Source organism: Carcharodon carcharias, chromosome 15 (genome assembly GCF_017639515.1).
Source record: "Carcharodon carcharias isolate sCarCar2 chromosome 15, sCarCar2.pri, whole genome shotgun sequence".
NCBI lineage: Eukaryota > Metazoa > Chordata > Chondrichthyes > Lamniformes > Lamnidae > Carcharodon > Carcharodon carcharias.
In genome coordinates, this window is record NC_054481.1 from 126,075,927 (window position 1) to 126,095,565 (window position 19,639).

General features: G+C 43.8%; 1 protein-coding gene across 5 annotated transcripts in view; it reads left to right on the forward strand.

The window, feature by feature from the left end:
* h6pd (hexose-6-phosphate dehydrogenase (glucose 1-dehydrogenase)) overlaps window positions 1-19,639 on the forward strand; it is a 93,668-nt gene that overhangs the window by 38,572 nt on the left and 35,457 nt on the right. For all 5 annotated transcript variants that reach the window (XM_041206356.1, XM_041206355.1, XM_041206358.1 and 2 more), the window contains 2 exons: window positions 1,411-2,072; window positions 7,318-7,435. In XM_041206356.1, the coding sequence (XP_041062290.1) occupies window positions 1,443-2,072; window positions 7,318-7,435 (748 nt within the window). In that variant the 5' untranslated portion in view covers window positions 1,411-1,442. The remainder of the gene's footprint in view (window positions 1-1,410; window positions 2,073-7,317; window positions 7,436-19,639) is intronic.

Consider the following 19,639-nt stretch of genomic DNA (forward strand, 5'->3'; position numbering starts at 1 on the left):
ATTAAAGTTTTCATGCAATAACAAGAATAAATTTATCTATCACATTGTTTTTTTTTGCATCCTTTAATTCCTTCACGTAAAGTTTGTCCTTGAAGGCCTGAGCTTCTCATTGAAGCCTGGGCTTTGATTTGGATGTTTTTACCCAGTGTTGTGAGTTTGCTGGATTCATTTGGATCGTGCAGCCGGAGCATGTGCATTTCTCAGGTCAATCAGCATCCATCAGCTCTCCTGATGGGATATTTCTCTTTAGCTTCTTGTTTAAAGAGCACTTAGCACTTATATGGTGATTGGCTAATATATAACTGATAGATGCAAGTGCAAAACACACTTTAATGTATTGACATAGCTTCCCAGCTGAGTGCTAAGAAATCAGAGTTACAAAACTCCTGGGGAAGGAGGAAAGTGATCAAAGCTTCCAGCCTTCATTAGCCTCCAGCGGCTGCCTCTACCCTAATATAAAATCAAAATACTGCGGATGCTGGAAATCTGGAACAAAAACCGAGAATGCTGGAGAAACTCAGCAGGTTTGGCAGCATCTGTGGAGAGCAGAAGAAGAAGACTCGGAAGAAGAGTCATACGGGCTCGAAACGTTAACTCTGTTTTTTATCTCATCAGATGATGTTAGACCTGCTGAGTTTTTTGAGCATTTTCTGTTACTGCCTCTACCCTGTTCACCTGTTAAGGCAGCCATTAGCAATCCAGTGGCACTATTTTGAAAGAGGGAGAAGAGTTCTCTCTGTGCCCTGGCCAACATTCATTCCTGAACCAATACCGTAAAACCAGATCAGTTGATCATTCATCTTATTTGCTGTGTATGGGGACCTCACCAAGCTCAAACTGGCTGCCACATTTGTTCACATATCAGTGGCCACATTTCAAAGTAAACAATTACATTTACAACATGTTGGGACATTCTGAGGTTGTGGTAAGGCCTTATATGATTGACAGAAAGTTCTGGAAATACTGAGCAGGTATGACGGCATTGGTGGAGCGAGAAACAGTGTTAATGTTTCGAGTTGTATATGACTTCTTCAGAGCTGAAGGGAGATAGAAACATGATGGGGGAAGGAAGAATGAAAAGGAAGGTCGGTACTAGGGTAGAGGGCGGGAGAGATTAAATGACAAAGATGTCATGGAACAAAAGACAAAGGGAGTGGTAATGGTTGTAGCAAAGAGCTAAAGCACTTGTCCAGAGTATATGGCAGAATAAAACCTGCTGAATATTTCCAGCACTTGCTGTTTTTATTAGAGATTTCCAGCATCTCAAGTATCTTGCTTTCACTATATGAATGATATTTCTTTTTAAGTTCCTGAATATTGTCATTAGATGTGGCAGAGATTAAAAATTGCCATCTTTTTGCGAGAACTGGAATCGCAAACCATTTAATCTTATGTTTCTTTTTTTTCCAGGTGCTTGGGGGATAACTCAGCCCAACGTCACGATGACCTCGACACAAATTGGATATGGGCTGCTTCTGTGCGCATTGCTGCTGGTGCTTGCAGTAGAATCCAAGTCTCATATTTCTGTTATCTTAGTGGGGGCCACCGGAGACTTGGCTAAAAAGTACCTGTGGCAAGGTTTATTTCAGTCGTACGTGGAGCAGTTTGGGGGCGCCCACAGCCTGAGTTTTTATGGTGGCACTCGACTCAGCTCCTCCGAAGGCGCGCCGGCAATGTACGAGATACTGAAGGGCCTGTCTTGTTTGTCGAATGTGCCGTCAGTCAGATGCGCTTTGCTCAAAGATCAGTTTCTGAAGTTGACCCAGTACCATCAGTTGGACACGCTGGAGGACTACTCTGTCCTGAACAAGAAGATCAAGGAGGTGCTGGCGCAGGAAGGGCTCGATGAGGAAGGCCGCCTTTTTTATCTCTCCGTCCCCGCTTTTGCCTACGCTGACATAGCAACCAAGATCAACGCCACCTGCCGTCCGAGGGCAGGGCCCTGGCTGCGCGTTGTCCTAGAGAAGCCCTTCGGACACGACCTGGGTTCAGCTCAGCGGTTAGCCGAGGCGCTGCAGAAGGTCCTTCGCGAGGAGGAGATGTATAGGATCGACCATTACCTTGGTAAACAGGTGCGTTTGGTTCCCATGATCGAACAAGAGCATCGCAAATCCCAATCCCTTGTTCCGGCCTTTGCGGGCTGAGTCCACGCACTGGCTACTTTTCAAAGTTGTCCATTTTTCTTTTCAATGAATGATTTATGGAGCGCCTCTACGCATCAGGTATTGTAGCTGAGCGATTATGTCACTGGGCTGGTAAATTCAGTGCTCTGGACTAAAATTCCAGAGATGTAAGTTCGAATCCTGCCACGGCAGTTAAATACAAACTGGAATAAAAAAGTCAGCATCGGTAATGTTGACCATAAAACTACCAGGTTGTTGTAAAGAGTGAACTGGTTCACTAATGTCCTTTAGGGAAGGAAATCTGCCTTCGTTGCCTGGTGACCTCAGACCCGGAGCGATGTGGTTGACCCTTAACTGCCCTCTGAAGGGGCCAAACAAGCTGGTCGGTCGCATCAAAACTGTTACAAAAACTGTAATCCACAAGGAGCGCGGTGATTCATGAAGATGGCTCACCACCACCTTCTCAAGGGCAGTAAATACCAGTCTTGCCAGCAACACCCATGTCCCCTGAATTAATTTAAAAAAAAACCTGCTGATTATGAGGTGGAATAATTAAGTAACACTATCATCTATTCTTATCACTCATTCTTTGGATGTGGGTGTCAGTGGTAAAGCTGACATTTATTGCCCATCCCATATTGGTTTCATACAATTGAGTAGCTCACTAGGGCCACTCCAGATGCAGGTATGAGTCAGCCATGCTGGTATGGGACTGGAGTCAAATATGGACCAGACAGCTTTAGCCTGGCCTTCCCCAAAAGACATCGGTGAACTGGTAGAGTCTTTTCAATTACAATCGAATAACTTCGCAGCCACCTTTACTGATACCAGCTTTTTAATTTCTAGGTTTTTAAACTGAATTCAAATTCTCAGTCTGCCCTGGTCGGATTTATACTCACATTCTCTGGATTATCAGTCCATAACCACGACACTACTGTACCTGGTCTGCCTGCGGATCCACTTCCCTAATTACTGCCATGATAAGCAGAGAGCAATGTCTCCTGCTGTCCTAGAAGGTTCAATGGTGTTCAGTAGGAAACACTGCGTAATATGATGCTGAATTTACATTGGTCCCTGTTCTTTAATGAGCAAGCCAATCACAGCCTAGGATGCTGATGGCAATGGTATAGTTGACCTCCCTGCTTTTGAGTGAGAGGGAAGAAAATGAGCTAAGGTTCCTACTCTTAACAGCAATTGGAAAATTTATGAACATTGTACGGAGACACCACTATGTTTCTCAGTTATGGACCCTATCAAGAATAGTCCACTATACCTACTTTTCATGGGTTAACTATGGCAGAAGGGGATTGTTGGTAGCTCTGTGGTATCTTACCTATCAAACTGTAACTCAGCATAGCGGGGCAGAGAAAAAACTGTTGTCTTTACTACAACGAGTGCTGTGTCCAGTGGTGCATGGTCGCCCTCCATCATTTTTGTCCAGTTTTCTCGTTGTGATGCGCAGGCGTTGCCTTAGAGAAGCTGCTCATTTCGTTGGAATTGGACAATTGCTGATGCCAGCTCTAAAGAGGCTTTAATATTGCAGTCACGTTGTCAGTGCCATTGCACAAATGTCACACAATTGACGGCATCTCCCAGTATACAGTGCCCAACCCAGATTCTCTTGCTTACTATGGAAAACCACTGATGGATCTGGTCAGCTTTCGGGAGACTAGTGACAGGCTTCTATCAAGGAAATGGGAGTGTAATGCAGGAATTTCATTTTGCTATTGGCCGCTAGGCCAGACTGCACTGAGATATAGTATACAAGTGCCCTAAATGTCACATAGACTCAGATTCATAACACGCAAGCAGCTACATCTGACCCTGATTCCTTCAAGTTGTTCTGTCATGTAAATGCATTACCTGAATTTAGGACCAATGAAGTATCATTGTACCATTGGATAGACAGCCAATGACCACTTGAAATAGACAACAAAAATGCTTTACAACATATATACTTTTGACATAAAGGAGTATCATTTACCTTCAGTCAGTCCATAGGTTCAGTTCTGCTGCACCTCAGTGTTTTTAATGCATCAAATTTCCAACTGAGGGAGGTTTGTGCTAGTTCCCATGAACTTACAGCTTTTTCCCTTTTACCATTGTTTACATAGGGGAAGAAATTGGATTCAGATAACTATAGGCCCATGAGTTTGATGTCAGCTACAGAGAAGCTGTTGGATAACATTGTGCAAGATGTGGTTCATCCATTCAAGAGTTAAGGTAGTCATTAGGGACTCCCACAATGACTTCAAGAAACCTGGATTCCACCTCACTAACCTGATTGAATTCATCGAATCATGGAAAATTTACAGTACAGAAGGAGGCCATTTAGCCTATTCTGTCTGTACTGTCAAAGAAAGAGCTATTCAGCCTAATTCCACTTTCCAGCTCTTGTTCTGTGACCCTGTAAGTAATGGGTACCTCAATTGCATATCAAAGTATTTTTTTTAAATACAGTGAGGGTTTCTTTCCTACCACCCTTACAGGCAGTGAATTCCAGAGCCCCACCACTCTCTGAATGAAAAATAATCTCTTCAGCTCCCTTCTAATCCTTCTACCAATTACTTTAGGACCATGCTCCCTGGTTATTGACATCCCTGCTAAGGGAAATGGGCACTCTGTTGAGGTCGTTAATAGTTTTATACACCTTATTAAATTCTATGTGGAATTGAGTAAGATGATGGATGGCTTTAGTCCTGCTGATGTCCCAAAAGAGACTGGATAAAGGCACAGACATTGGAGGAATGAAATTATGCAATGAATTAGATGACAGATATTATGTTGGATGGAGATTCAATCGAGATCTCAGGAGCAGGGGGTTGTTATTCATGATGATAGAGCTGATTACAAGTGGAGTTCCATGAGCCTCCATATTGGAACCATTGCAGTTCATCATTTTCGGAAACAATTTAAAGGGGGGTATTGATGGAAACATTCTTAAATTTGTTGAATACATAAAAAAAAATGCATCGGAGTTAGCAATTCAAACCAAAATCAATATGTTATTGGCTGATTTTAGACAACTGTAGGGAAATGAGCCTATGTCTGGCAGATGTCTTTTAATGTGGACAAGCGTTGTGTATTTGAGATTAAGAAACCCCAGGAATATTTATACTTTGCAAAGATACCCATTAATAGTGATATATCAAGAGAGATACCTGGTAGTAATTATTAATCAATCATTGCACTTAAGCAATGTATGGTGCTAATAGAGAAAGCAAATTAAAGGTTTTAGAAGGCACTGGGAGGACCATTGAATACAAGACAAAAAGCACTCTGTTTACTCTATAAAAGGTCCCAGTATATCCACACATGGAATATTCTTTCTAACTTTGGCCCTTGTGTGTGGTGAAGAATATTGAGGCTCTGGGGAGGCTGGAGAGGAGAGCGACCAGGATGACACCTAAATCCTAGGCCTGTTATTTATGAGGGTGAGATACAAAAATTGTCTACTCTGATGAGGTTCAGACTGAGGGAGTATGTGACGCAAGATTTTGATCACAGAGGGAGTGGACTCGATCTAGTTGTTTGAGGTGAGTAGGATTGAGAGGCGGTGGGGTTAGATTTACACAATCTGGAGTAGTCAGGTTACACACCAGGAAGGGGCTCTTTTCACAGGGAGTCACTGGCCTCAGGTCTAGACTTCCTGAACATATGGTAGGTAAAGGGTTGCTGCTGTCCCTGTGAAAGGAGTGTGGTCTGTTCTTGAGAGCTTATATCCAGTTAGACAGGATCAGTTCTTGTCACTGTGATCTGCTGGAGCCTTGGTTGATTGCCTTTCGAAGTTGGAGAAGAATTCCCTGAATTGGTGACAAGCAGGGTAAGGGGATTGGGTTTGTGGATGGGGTGGGTTTGATGGGCCCAATGGCCTCTACTCCTCTTTGTATTTCGTATGTTTCTACAAATCAGTTTAATTATAGCCGGGGGATAAACATAGTCTTGGTGAAATCTGCATTTGCCTTTTTCATAGTGTGGTAATGGGAGCTCTGATTGAATCACAGAATCACAGAAATTTCAAGGCACAGAAGGAGGCCATTCGGCCCATCATGTGTGCACCGGCTCTCCAAATGAGCATTAGACTTAGTGCCATTGCTCTGCCTTCTCCCCGCATCCTTGCACGTTGCTTCTATTCAAATAATCATCTAATGCCCTCTTGAATGCCTCGATTGAACCTGCCTCCACCACACTTCCAGGCAGTGCATTCCAGACCCAAACCACTCGTTGTGTGAAAAAGCTTTTTCTCACGTCACATTTGCTTCATTTGCAAATCACTTTAAACCTGTGCCCACTCGTCCTTGATCCGTTTATGAGTGGGAACAGCTTCTCCCTATCTACCCTGCCCAGCCCCCTCATGATTTTGAACACCTCTATCAAATCTCCTCTTAGCCTTCTTATCTCCAAGGAGACCAGTCCCAACTTCTCCAATCTATCTTCATAACTGAAGTTTCTCACCCCTGGAACTATTCTTGTAAACCTCTTGTGAACTTTCTTGTAAACCTCCACTGCACTCTCTTGAGAAAACAATTGACCAACTGTTTGAAAATATGGATGAGGAAATGCTGAAAGCACGACTTGCTAATGAAGGGGCTGATAGACTAATGTAAAACCACAGACTTCAAAGTTTAATACGCACACAAAGTGTTACAGTGGTTCAGCAGTACAATGCACTGCCTTCTGAACTGGTGATCCGCAAAAGTCAGGAACGTTCCCAGTTCAGACATGGATTTCAGGAAGGGCAGTAATGTGACGAGTTAGCTTGTGGCCTAGCGTTTCCCTTCTCGATGGTTAGGAAATGTGGGTGTGACGGCTTGCCTGCAATACACTAACATTCACTCCCTCCACCATCGGCGCACCATGGCAGCTGTGTGTCCCATCTACAAGATGCACCTCAGGAACTCACCAAACCTCCTTCAACAGCACCTTCCAAAACACTACCACCTTGAAGCACAAGGGCAGCAGATGCATGGGGACGCCGCCACCTGGAAGTTCCCCTCCAAGTCACACACCACCCTCACTTGGAAATGTATCATTTTTTTCCTTCACTATTCCCTGGATTGAAATCCTGGAACCAACTCAGGCAGGGTGCGAGAAAGATAGACCGCCTGGGGTGAAAAAATTAATTGGACAGGGTTTACATGCCTCAATATTTCTATTCATGACCCTTTTTCTTTTCCCCTAATCGTGGTTTCAGGCGATTGCCCATATTTTACCGTTCCGGCATGATAATCGTCATTCCTTGGATCCCATCTGGAACCAACATCATGTTGAAAGAGTGGAAATTGTCTTGAAAGAAACTCTGGATTCTAAAGGTAGGGATAATGCCTGTGCAAGAAATCACATTGCTTCTGAAATAAACGGACATCACACTTTGTCAGGTGGAATTCTCAAAGTCACCCAAAGTTTTTTTGGAAAGCTTTGAAGAGTGATACATTGTCACCTGAAAATAAATAATGCTTCAACGCATTTCCTGCTGAGTATGTGTCCACAGCACAAAACTAACCATCATTTACTAACCTCAATTCGTTTACTAACCTCAATTCGTTTACCAACCTCAATTCGTTTACCAACCTCAATTCGTTTACCAACCTCAATTTGTTTACCAACCTCAATTCCTTTACCAACCTCAATTCCTTTACTAACCTCATTCAGAAATGCTTTTCAACCATCCTGGTTGCACTTGGCATGTTGCTGGGGCAGATCAGGAGTTTTTATAATGAAGCTAACAGCTGTAAAAGGGCAAGTTCTTGTCAGTTCCAGAGGAGCAATGATGGCGAGCGCTGACAGTTTCGCCGTCATTACTGCTGCAAACTTCATGCCAAAATCCAAGGGAAAATCACTCGTAGTATTGAAATTTGGGCAGGGTTTGAGAGGGGAAGTACGAACATTTAAATTAGGAGCAGGAGTAGAGCGTTTGAACCCTCGAGCCTGCTCCGATATGTTGTAAAATTATTTTCAGTGAAAAGGGACATAAATGTAGAATGGGATATGAGAGCAGAAAGCGGAAAGTTCTTATTTAAAGGGTTATCAGAGTATAAAGGGTATCGGAGCCTCCTCAATCACAATATTTAAGAGGAAATTAGAGAAATGGTTGAAGATAAATATTAAAAGGTATAAGGACGCTAAAATGGTATCAGAGTAGGTAGCTGTGATGTGGAGCTAATGCAGCCACAATGAGCTCCTACTGTGCTGGAATTGCTATGACAATATCTAGGACATTCTAACTCTCCTTAGCCCAAGGCGGAATTGTCTGGCAGACAAGCTTTTATTTCTTTTCATTCAGTGAATAAAGAAATCCCAACTGTTGCAGAAAGCTTCAATCAGAAAGATGATTGGAAAATTTCAATGTCAGATGGATGCTGAGATTTTCTGTCTGCTCACTGAAAAAATCTTTGTTTTAATATTTAATCTTTGCCAGTGTGCTTGAAGCAGTCTCTGTGACTATATTAATTTCAATTCCCCAATAAATTTTTCACCTCATCCTTCAAAAAAGCAAACAGCTTAACTTCAAATCCCGTATCCCTTGGGTTGCCAAAGGTAGGTTTACCTACAAATTACAGCAAAGAAATAGGCCACTTGGCCCAAATAGTCCACGCCCAACAACAGCTTGTCTTCACCTAACCCTATCAGCATGTTAGCAGCGCTATCTGCACCTGCAAGACCCTCAGTTGTAACTCACTACATCACCATGAACTAGTTGGACTGAACATTGAATGGTGGAATGGGCTCCTGTTTCATGTCCCTATGTTACCGAGAGACTGGTTAGAATGTAGAACTTGCTACTACTTAGTGTAGTTGAGATGAATAACAAAGATGTGCTTGATGTGAAGTTAGATAAGGACATGAGGGAGAAAGCAATGGAATGTTATGCTGATTGGGTGGTGAAGTAGATTGGGAGGTGTGAGGTTCTTGGGATTTCAAATAACCAGAGACAGCTCAGAATTCAAAGTGCATGAGCAAACATGACTCCTTTATTAAAATCGAGGAGGCTTGTGTGGTGCACAAAGACTGGCATGGGCCATTGGTCTGTTTCTATACTGTAAGTTTTGTGTAAATCTATGTGATAAGCCAAAATGAGTTCAATGTCAATCATCGCAGGGGCTCTGACCCAAATTTTTAATTCCTCTCTGGCCACGGGGGATGTGCCAGAGGACTGGAGAACAGCTAATGTGGTTTTGCTATTTAAGAAGGGTTGTAGAGATAAGCCAGGGAACTATAGGCCAGTGAGTCTCACATCAGTGGTAGGGAAACTATTGGAGAAAGTTCTAAAGAAGAGTATCTATCTCCACTTGGAGAGGCAAGGTTTGATCAGGGATAGTCAGCATGGCTTTGTCAGAGGGAGGTCATGCCTGACAAATTTGATTGAATGTTTTGAGGATGTGACCAGGTGTGTAGATGAGGGTAGCGCAGTTGATGTAATTTATATGGATTTCAGCAAAGCCTTTGACAAAGTCCCACATGGGAGATTTATAAAGAAGGCAAATGCACATGGGATACAGGGTAATTTGATAAGGTGAATTCAAAATTGGCTTAATTGTAGGAGGCAGAGGGTGATAACAGAAGGATGCTTTAGTGACTGGAAGCCCGTGTCCAGTGGCGTACCACAGGGATCTGTGCTGGGTCCCCTATTATTTGTCATTTATATAAACGACATAGATGACTATGTGGGGGGTAGGATTAGTAAGTTTGCGGATGATACAAAGATTGGCCGGGTGGTTAACAGTGAGGTTGAGTGTCTTGGGTTACAGGAAGATATAGACGGGATGGTCAAATGGGCAGATAAGTGGCAGATGGAACTTAACCCTGAAAAGTGTGAGGTGACTCACTTTGGAAGGAGTAATTTAACAAGGAAGTATCCAATGAACGACATGACAGTAGGAAGTTCTGAGGAACAAAGGGACCTTGGCGTGTGTGTCTATAGGTCTCTGAAGGCGGAGGGGCATGTTAGTGGGGTGGTGAAAAAGGCATATGGGACACCTTCCTTTATCAATCGAGGCATTGATTACAAAAGTAGGGAGGTCATGTTGGAGTTATATAGAACCTTGGTGAGGCCACAGCTGGAGTGCTGTGTGCAGTTCTGGTCGCCACATTATAGGAAGGATGTGATTCCACTGGAGGGGGTGCAGAGGAGATTCACCAGGATGTTGACTGGGATGAAACATTTAAGTTATGAAGAGAGGTTGGATAGACTTGGGTTGTTTTCGTTGGAGCAGAGAAAACTGAGGGGCGACCTGATCACTGGGGAAAAAAAAAGAATTGAATGTTAGAGTCTCCTAGATAATGAAGTAGAAAACCTATGTGACAGCAAATTAGGAATTAGAAGATGTGAGAATTACTTCTATGCTGAATAACCAAGTGTGTGTGTAAAGGAACCCATTTAGTTGTCTCTTCAGATAAGATGATCAACCTTGGCCTGTCCCAGAAATGAACTGCTTAACATGCAGACTCTTCATAAGTCAGTCAGCTCATCTTATGACCACAAGTGGACAAGGAAATCTAAACAGGAATGAACAAAATGCTGCTGCTGCTGAAAATCAGAAAATACTAGCCTCTGTGGAGAAAGCAGGAAAGTTCACATTTTTGGGATCCGGAATGGGGAGATGTGAATAATAAACAGCATTTAAAAAAGGAACATAACTAGGGGAATGGAATTGTGTGTTTTTTTTTTGGGGGGGGGGGTGGCGGGAAGGAAGGAAGAAAGTACTACATTGAGAAAAAGGATTAGAATTGCCAGTAATGTGCTTAGGTAATGCACAAGAAATGAATATGCAGCATGAGGAAGTAAGAGGCATAATGAGAGAAATTAATGAAATAACTGTGAGACTCCATAAGACCATAAGACATAGGAGCTGAAATTAGGCCATTCGGCCCATCGAGTCTGCTCCACCATTCAATCATGGCTGATAAGTTTCTCAACCCCATTCTCCCACCTTCTCCCCGTAACCTTTGATCCCCTTACCAATCAAGAACCTATCTATCTCGGTCTTAAATACGCTCAATGACCTGGCCTCCACACAGCATGCTCGAATGTCTAAAAGGGTGGGGGATGAGCAAGTGGAAATGGCCCACATGAGAAACTGCTCCCGTGACCAAGAAGCCAGGTGGAAGAGAAAAGCAGATCGACTGTCTCACCAGCACCATGTTCGATGTCGGGCCCTCACCACAGGCACCAACCTGCTCCAAACGCCCTCCCCTCGCCCAATCCTCAGAAACTATGCTATGTCCATTCAACATTGCAGGACTTCCTACCAGAGAGAAAAGTGGAGCTACAGTCAAGGCCTGAAGGTGTTAGTGTCAATATTCAGGCCAGAGGGCTGCATCGTTTCCTGGTGATGTGCCACCCCTTCAGCTTTTGTTGAGTTTCACAGGAACAGTGTAGAATGCCAGAGGACAAAGGGGTAGAAATTGGACCATGTTGTGTCTGCTTCACTGATGTAAACTGAACACATTGCAGCCCGTTTTCAGGGGTCAACATTCTGCATCCCAAACTTGCCCAAAAAGCATCCAACCAGGAATTGAGTTGGGCTGTTTTCCCAGAGTTTCTAGCAGCTGCCTAAAACAGATAACAGGTCCCTCATTCACATATTTACGGGATGTAACGCCTCTTTTGGGAAATTGTCTAGATCCAGGGAAGAGCAGGAAGCAGCACTGATATCTTCAATGTGATAGGAAGGAAAGGTCAGCAAGAAGTCCTGAGTCAGACTGGAGCAAAGAGCGTTCAGTGTATCTTACAAAAGATGAACATCACTTGGATTCATGCAGGTTCCCATAGCAACACCTGTTTCCTGGAGGAAGTGAGAGGAGTTAAAAGACAAGCTGTTCGCTGTGAGAACATGTTCAGCCAGTTGGAGGAGGCTGGTGATGGGTTAAGAAGAAATAGAGGGTGGGTGTGTCATCCTACTGATGGGTAGCCATGGAATGACTGTGCATCCAGATTGAAAAGGAGATGGGTTAGGGCTTGAAAACTAGGTTTTGTTAAAGTGGCACAGGATGGGGTCATTGGAGTCACAGATGTTAGTGGTAGGGACTGGGCAGGGTAATGGGACCTTTGATGGAGGAAGCACCTTGAAAAGCACCGGGTGAGGCCAAACCAAATGAACTGCAGTAACCCGTTCCAGTTCCTCATCTTCCTGTTTCATATTCTGTGTCGAACTGGTGCCGAAAGATCAGTGAACTGCAGAGCTAGCAGCCGCAAGAGACTGCAATCACCCAGCATGCAAAACTTCTTTCTGACACTGATCGGAGCATGGGATTTTGAAACCTCACTGTAGCAGTCACCTGACATCTTATCTAGGACGAACCCAATTCTGGCAGCTTTGAAATATGGAAATAAAATGTTGGCCCTTTTTGCTTTATCACTTATGACTTGCACTGAGCCAGGGTGTCATTGAGAAACCTTCTGGATCCCCGGAGTTTCAAAATGTACTAAAGAATATGACAAGTTGTGCCCTTGAAGTCCAACGCAGGATAATCATGCTTTCCATGAAAGCAGCCATTCCAGGAACCACATTATCTTCTGCTGTCTTATTTCAGGGGACACACTGAATGCTCATAGTTCGGCTCGGCTAGCTTTGTCAGTGCTGAGTCAGTCTCTCTGCATCTAATCACCAGGCACTGGTGGATCCGCAGTATTGATTAACTTAATTGGTCTTTCATGCATTGACCGTGATATGAGGAAGGAACATTGACTGCTGACGTGAATTGGCAAAGCACGAATGCAGGAGGCACAGCATCAGCAGTCAACTTGCAGAGCTAATACTGTTTCATTCAGCTCTACAGTTTGCTGTCATTGAGTGTGATGTATGGACACCTCTATTAGCGCACTCTTCCCAGAGTCCTACTTAAATCCTGTCCTTGACCATGCAACCGATCTCAATGGTTTAAACAAAAGTAAATGATTCGTTTTCCAAAATCTGAGTCGAGCTGACCCTCTGTTTTCCTTTCCCAGAACACATTAGTAGATGAACGGTCAGCATTTGCTGCAAAGTCGGAACTTTGTGAAACTGGGACAGTGGATTCGCTGTTGCTCTGTGTATGTGAATGTGCAGGATATTCAATTTCTCTTTCTCAATGCCCTGGTTAATTGCGTCGATTTTTATCAAGTTTCCTCTCTTAGCCGCTCGCCAACTGTGAGGGAGAAGGTGACAGGTGGTCAGTTTGCTCCCAAGCCTCTTCCAGCGTGGTTGGAAACCGGCTATTAAGAGGCCTGCCATAGAGGCACAAGGGCAACTTGCCACCTGCTTTTTAAGCCATTCGCACCTCCCCTCTCTCCCCAAAGCGACATGGATGAGGTCACCCCTCCAGGGCCTTAGCTGAAACGGTGTGACCACTAGTTGGGGAGTTCCCTGTGGCATCGTTCCATCAAGGGTCAGTTTTTTTTTATCTCCTGCTACTTCAGGGATTACACCTTAAGCCTGATTCAAAACTGGCTTCTTGTTCAGTGCACCAGGTCCACAGGACGCAAAAAACAGAAAACGCTGGGGAAAAAAACTCAGCAGGTCTGGCAGCATCTGTGGAGAGAGAGACAGAGTTAACGTTTCGAGTCCGTATGACCCCCGCTAGGCAGGTCTGGCAGCATCTGTGGAGAGATATATATGGATGGCCACATGGACTTGAAACGTTAACTCTGTTTCTCTCTCCACAGATGCTGCCAGACCTGCTGAGCCTTTCCAGCATTTTCCGTTTTTGTTTCAGATTTCCAGCGTCCGCAGTATTTTGCTTTTATCTTCAGTCCACAGAGCAGTTGACCTATTTACAACAATTCTCAGCTCCTTTAAACAAAGAATGAGACCAGAGCTTTGAGATCTGTGTTGGGCATTTTCGCCTAAAGCTTTCTTAGCTATTCTTAACCATCAATTGAAACAATTTTTCAAGGAGTGTTGCTATGCAATTGAATATAAATTAAATAGTGCTGGAATCATACATTACTTAAACTGGATCATTTTTGGCAGAATGTAACTGGGGACATATTTTCTTCTTGACATTTTGGCAAAGATCTCTGAAATCTTTGGAAATTAATGCTTGGAGATGATTTATGGATATGAAAGTTTTCAATTGATGGTGTGGCTGCATTCATAAAGAATACAGTACATATTGTCCGCCTTGTTCCTCTCTGCCTAGATTGTGATTCAGCCAAGCAGGCCATAAATTGTCCTGGGTACATTTAAAGAGCTATCTGTGATAAAAATGGCACCTTTATCAATGACTCCTCTAGTTCGCACTTCATTAATAGCATATTTTCTGGGAGATAAGTTACGTGATTGGACATGCTGGTGGAGCTAGCCCTAGCTGGGCAAAGAGGTGACTTGAATTGTCTAGTGAGCGTGCCTTAAGCCTGTTTCTCCCAGAGGATGCCTCTGTGCAATTTGTGAGCAGATAATGATTGAATTTTTCATCCAGTTTCGCCATTAAGGTTTTGACCATTTTGCTGATGTTTCATGTCCGTTGACCCGCTAAAGTTTGTCCAGTGAGCATTTAAAACAGATGTCAATTTGAAGGTTTCTCAGGCCATAGAACCCTTATAGGGGAGTGTCCATCCTTTGAGCTTATCAGCTCAGTAAGGTTCAAGGCAGCCTATAGGTTTCTGCTCCTCTTCTGTCATTTCTATTATCTCCCCTGCTCTGTGATTTACTCAATGCTTCCTCCTGCAACTCAATGATGGACGCCCCTTGAATTGGCTCCGTCTGCTGGACCTTGTCCTTGCTCAAGTGACGTTGGGTGCTGTGAGCCATTGAAGAGAAGGTAGGCAATGACCTCTGAGTCTCCTCATGGGCATTTACACGATCAGAAGAACGTATGTCAGGATGTGCCAAAATATTGCGTGCGATCCACTTCTGGCCTTTTGCGTGCCATAATTTGTTTTGCACGCCATTGGTGGCCTTGCCTTCAACTGCTTAAACCCTAAGCTCTGGAATGTCTTCCTTAAATTTCTCCGTTGACCAAACCTGTCCTAAGATCCACTTATGTGGCACCAAGTCAAATTTTGATTGACAAAGCTTGTGTGAAGCACCTTAGGATGTTTTGCTACATCAAGGCGCTATATAAATGCAAGTTGTTGATTTGTTATAATGCTGTATTGTAATGCATGTCTTCATCAATGAGTGAGCAGAAAGAGAAAGAAAAATTATCAAAGGTTGGTATTAGCCCTGAGATTAGAGAAAACCTCTAACTTCCTCTTTCAACCCTTGACAGAATTTTAAGGGCCCTCTCCCCATAGGGAATTGAGGGCTGTTACTTGTGAGTTTGACCTTCAGGCTATATTTGTAGCCATCTGTTTTGTGCAACCTTATTCCTGAAAGCAGATGCAAAACATACATCTGTTGGAATTTGGAGTTTCGGGGATTATGCCACTCAAGTGTCCAGCCTACAGGCTATCTGGCGTGAGTTAAAGCAGCATGCTGGTACTTGTTGTTGGCTGATGATGATAGTCCTAGCTTTCAGTGTTTATTTGTGACATTGCAACTACATTTTTGTGTCAACACATGGGCCTCCCAGTGGCATGGACTTGTAACTGGTCAGTGTAAAAGACTTTATATTGCATTTATATAGTAATTTTCACAACCACAGGACATCTCAAAGTGCTTTACAGCCAATGAAGTACTTTCTTGTAATGCAACCACTGTTGTAATGTCGGAAACTGGCAGCCAATTTGCACACAGCAAGCTCCCACAAACAGCAATGTGATAATGACCAGATCATCTGTTTTTTGCGATCTCATCGAGGGATAAATATTTTCGCCAGGACACCTGTTCCTTCTTACATGCACCTGAGCAGAGAAATGGGGCCTCCGTTTAATGTCTCATCCGAAAGACAGCATCTCGGACAATACAGCACCCCCTCAGTGTTGCATTGGAGTGTCAGCTTTAATTTTTGAATGTTGCTGTGCATGCAGCTTCAGCAAAGCAGAGCCAAGGTGAGAATGAACTCTGACTGGCTTCCATCATAAGGCCAAATATATTTAAAACAGGAAACATTTGTGTATTCTGATTTGGTAATCACCACACATGCTAGTTCTCTTAACCTAGGGATGTCGATACCTCGTTGACTCACACTGAGGCTTCCTTCCGGGAAGTTCTGACCTTGCTACTGATAATCCTCAGTTCGAAAGAAGACAGCCCCTCCTTTGCAACAGCTCCTGGAGCAAGACCATCAGAGCTGCTTCCCCAAAAGAAGCAGCCCTGCTTCTGCCACTCCTGTGCTGTCTTCCTCGAGTGCTGTTAGGAAGCTAGAAAATGTGAAGCTCATCCTTCATTGCGCAGATCAGCTTTTTAAAAGCTGCTGACTTGCTGGATGTCCTGTCCGAGGAGTGGAGATCACTTCCTGCCAACAAAGGAATTGTATAGAAATGATTTAGATAATTGCGGTTATCTTGCACTCAGTCCCCACCAGCACAGCTACAGGATCTTGCATTCGGCCTCGAGATATCTGGATTACTGCCACAGATCCTCTTTAACGGGGATAAATTATTTTGAGATGCTAAGGTTTTTTTTTCCTTAATAGCACAGTATTCAAAGTTGATGCACCACCAATTCATTTCCTGCTAACTATTTGGATGAATCACTTCAGTTGAATTGGTTGGAGTGTTTGCCAATTGTGCAGTCATCCTGCAATCTCAAGAGAACAAGGAAACTGCCTTTGAATTGGAGGCAGATCCTGGGAATAAATGCTACAGAACTGCCAACCACAACATGATTGGTTTCTTTTGTTGCGATGAATTAAGCACTGTAACCTTTCACTCGTAACTCACATTGAAGAGTGTATTCAGTATCTCTGAGGAATATGTCCTTTTCAAGAATTACTTCATCTGACGCTTCTGCAAGAATTCAAAGGCTTGTGTACTGACTAACCAGTTAGAACGTAGGCAGTATTTGTTGAGTATTTCCCTTTTACTGCTCACTTTCGCGAATAACTTGCGACATGAATAAACTTGTTTCATCGTTTAGCTTGTTACAACAGATATCTGGTGTCAGACAGTGAAATATGTCTTATTTGATAAGGAGGACTATTTTCCTATGGGGGACTATTTCCCATGTACCAAGCCCATGGGGCAAAGTTGCACATCATAGCGGGTGTGGGCCTGTCAATGGAAATTGCTTCTTTGCAGCGAGAACAGTGAAATAGATGGGGAGTGAACCAGAGGCATGAAAGTGCCATTATTCAGAGGGAATGTTTGGCACATGCATTGTCATTTTTTTGGCAAATCTACCACATATCAATGCTGGTTGCATCAGTTTGCTGTTGCCATGAGCTGTGATTGTGGATTAAAGTGGCACTGAGTTCCTTTGGTTTTCTTGTTCCCTGAATGGACGGAGAGTACTTGCTGAGTAATTTTCCATGAAGCTCTTTCCTTTTGAAACAGATTAGACAGGGCCCGTGCACACTGAGAAACCCATGGTCCTATGGCTAAGAGGTGGAGGATCCTTGATGGACACTGCCCCTCGATGGACTTGGGTTCCAAAAGCACCACCGAGGCTAATTGTGACTCCTCTATCATTGCCTTAGCTGGGATCATCGACCTCAGAGGTTGAAAGTAGGGCTTTCCCGGTCTGTGTGGATTGCTGGATAAAATTGATGAGCCATCAGTGGAATCTTTGCACCTTGCCAGTAGAAGAGGGTTGACGCAGGCAACTTGTTACCCTGTCCGTTCACTGCTCGAAACAAGGACTGTATAAGTTGGGATGCCAAGGAGCAAGGGAGGAATGCCAACAGGATATAGAAACATAGAGGAGCAAGACTAGGCCATTCAGCCCTTCGAGCCTGCTCCGTCATTCATTATGATCATGGCTGATCATCCAACTCAATAGCCTGCTCCCGCTTTCTCCTATGATCCCTTTCACCCCAAGAGCTATATCTAACTCCTTTATGAAAACATACAATGTTTTGGCCTCAACTACTTTCTGTGGTAACGAATTCCACAGGCTCACCACTCTCTGGGTGAAGAAATTTCTCCTCATCTCAGCCCTAACCCTGTATCCTCAGACTGTGACCCCTGGTTCTGGACTCCCCCACCATCGGGAACATCCTTCCTGCATCTACCCTGTCTAGTCCTGTTAGAATTTTATAGGTTTCTATGAGATCCCCCCTCATTCTTCTGAACTCCAGCGAATATAATCCTAACCGACTCAATCTCAGTCGGTTAATGTTTCCCTCTGGGATTTTTCAATAGCTCGGCTTTAACAAACTGCTGTTTCATAACACTCCCAACATGGGAAGGATTTCATTCCCCAGTACTAATACAGCCCACCTTAATGGAGAACCAAATTCTTTTAAAAATTGTTGAACTAACTCTGGTTGTGGACTTCCCGTTGAGATGAAATTCCGCTAAACCTCACCACAATGCAAACTTGCTGATATAGTAATCCAAATAGCTAGAGCGCAGGTTAATTCCCAACAGATCTGAGTAATTACATGTCAGTCCCACCATCCCAGGAATCAGTCTGGTAAACCTTTGCTGCACTCCCTCTATAGCAAGAACAACCTTCCTCAGATAAGGAGACCAAAACTACACACAATATTCCAGGTGTGGTCTCACCAAGGCCCTGTATAATTGCAGCAAGACATCCCTGCTCCTGTACTCGAATTCTCTGGCTATGAGGGCCAACATACCATTTGCCTTCTTTACCGCCTGCTGCACCTGCATGCTTACCTTCAGCGACTGGTGTACAAGGACACCCAGGTCTCGTTGCATATTCCCCTCTCTCAATTTATAGCCATTCAGATAATAATCTGCCTTCCTGTTTTTGCTACCAAAGTGGATAACCTCACATTTATCCACATTATACTGCATCTGCCATGCATTTGCCCACTCACTCAGTCCAAATCACACTGAAGCATCTCTGCATCCTTCTCACAGCTCACCCTCCCACCCAGCTTTGTGTCATCTGCATATGTTGTGGCTGGCGATGATGGTTTAGTGTTAAGGGCACTGGACTAGTAATCCAGAGGCCCAGACTAATGCTCTGGGGACACAAGTACAAATCCCACCATGGCAGCTGGAATTTAAACTCAGTTAATAAATCTGGAATAAAAAGCTAATCTCAGTAATGGTGACCGTGAAAATATCGTCATCACTAACTACCATCGGTTCACTGGTGTTCCTTAGGAAAGGGAATCTGCCATCCTTACCTGGTCTGGCCTACATGTGACTCCAGACCCACAGCAATGTCATTGACTCTTAACTGCCCTCTGAAAAGGCCTAACAGGTCGCTCAGTTCAAGGGCAATTAGGGATGGGCAACAAATGCTGGCATTGCCAGCGACGCCCACATCATGTGAAAGAACAGAGAGAGAGAGAAGAAAAAAAGGCATGTACCAAACACTGTGGAACAAGGTGATTATTCCAATCGAAAATTTGTGGCACCAGGAATATATTTCTGAGGATAGGTGGATGGGTGTGTTTCTCAGATTTCAGAGGAAAGCTTCCAGCTTCCAATTTATCTCCCAGGATAAGCTGAACACTGGCGAACTCAGCAGAGGAGGTTAGCTTCAGTAAGGTTACAGTGCGAGTACAAATGTTGA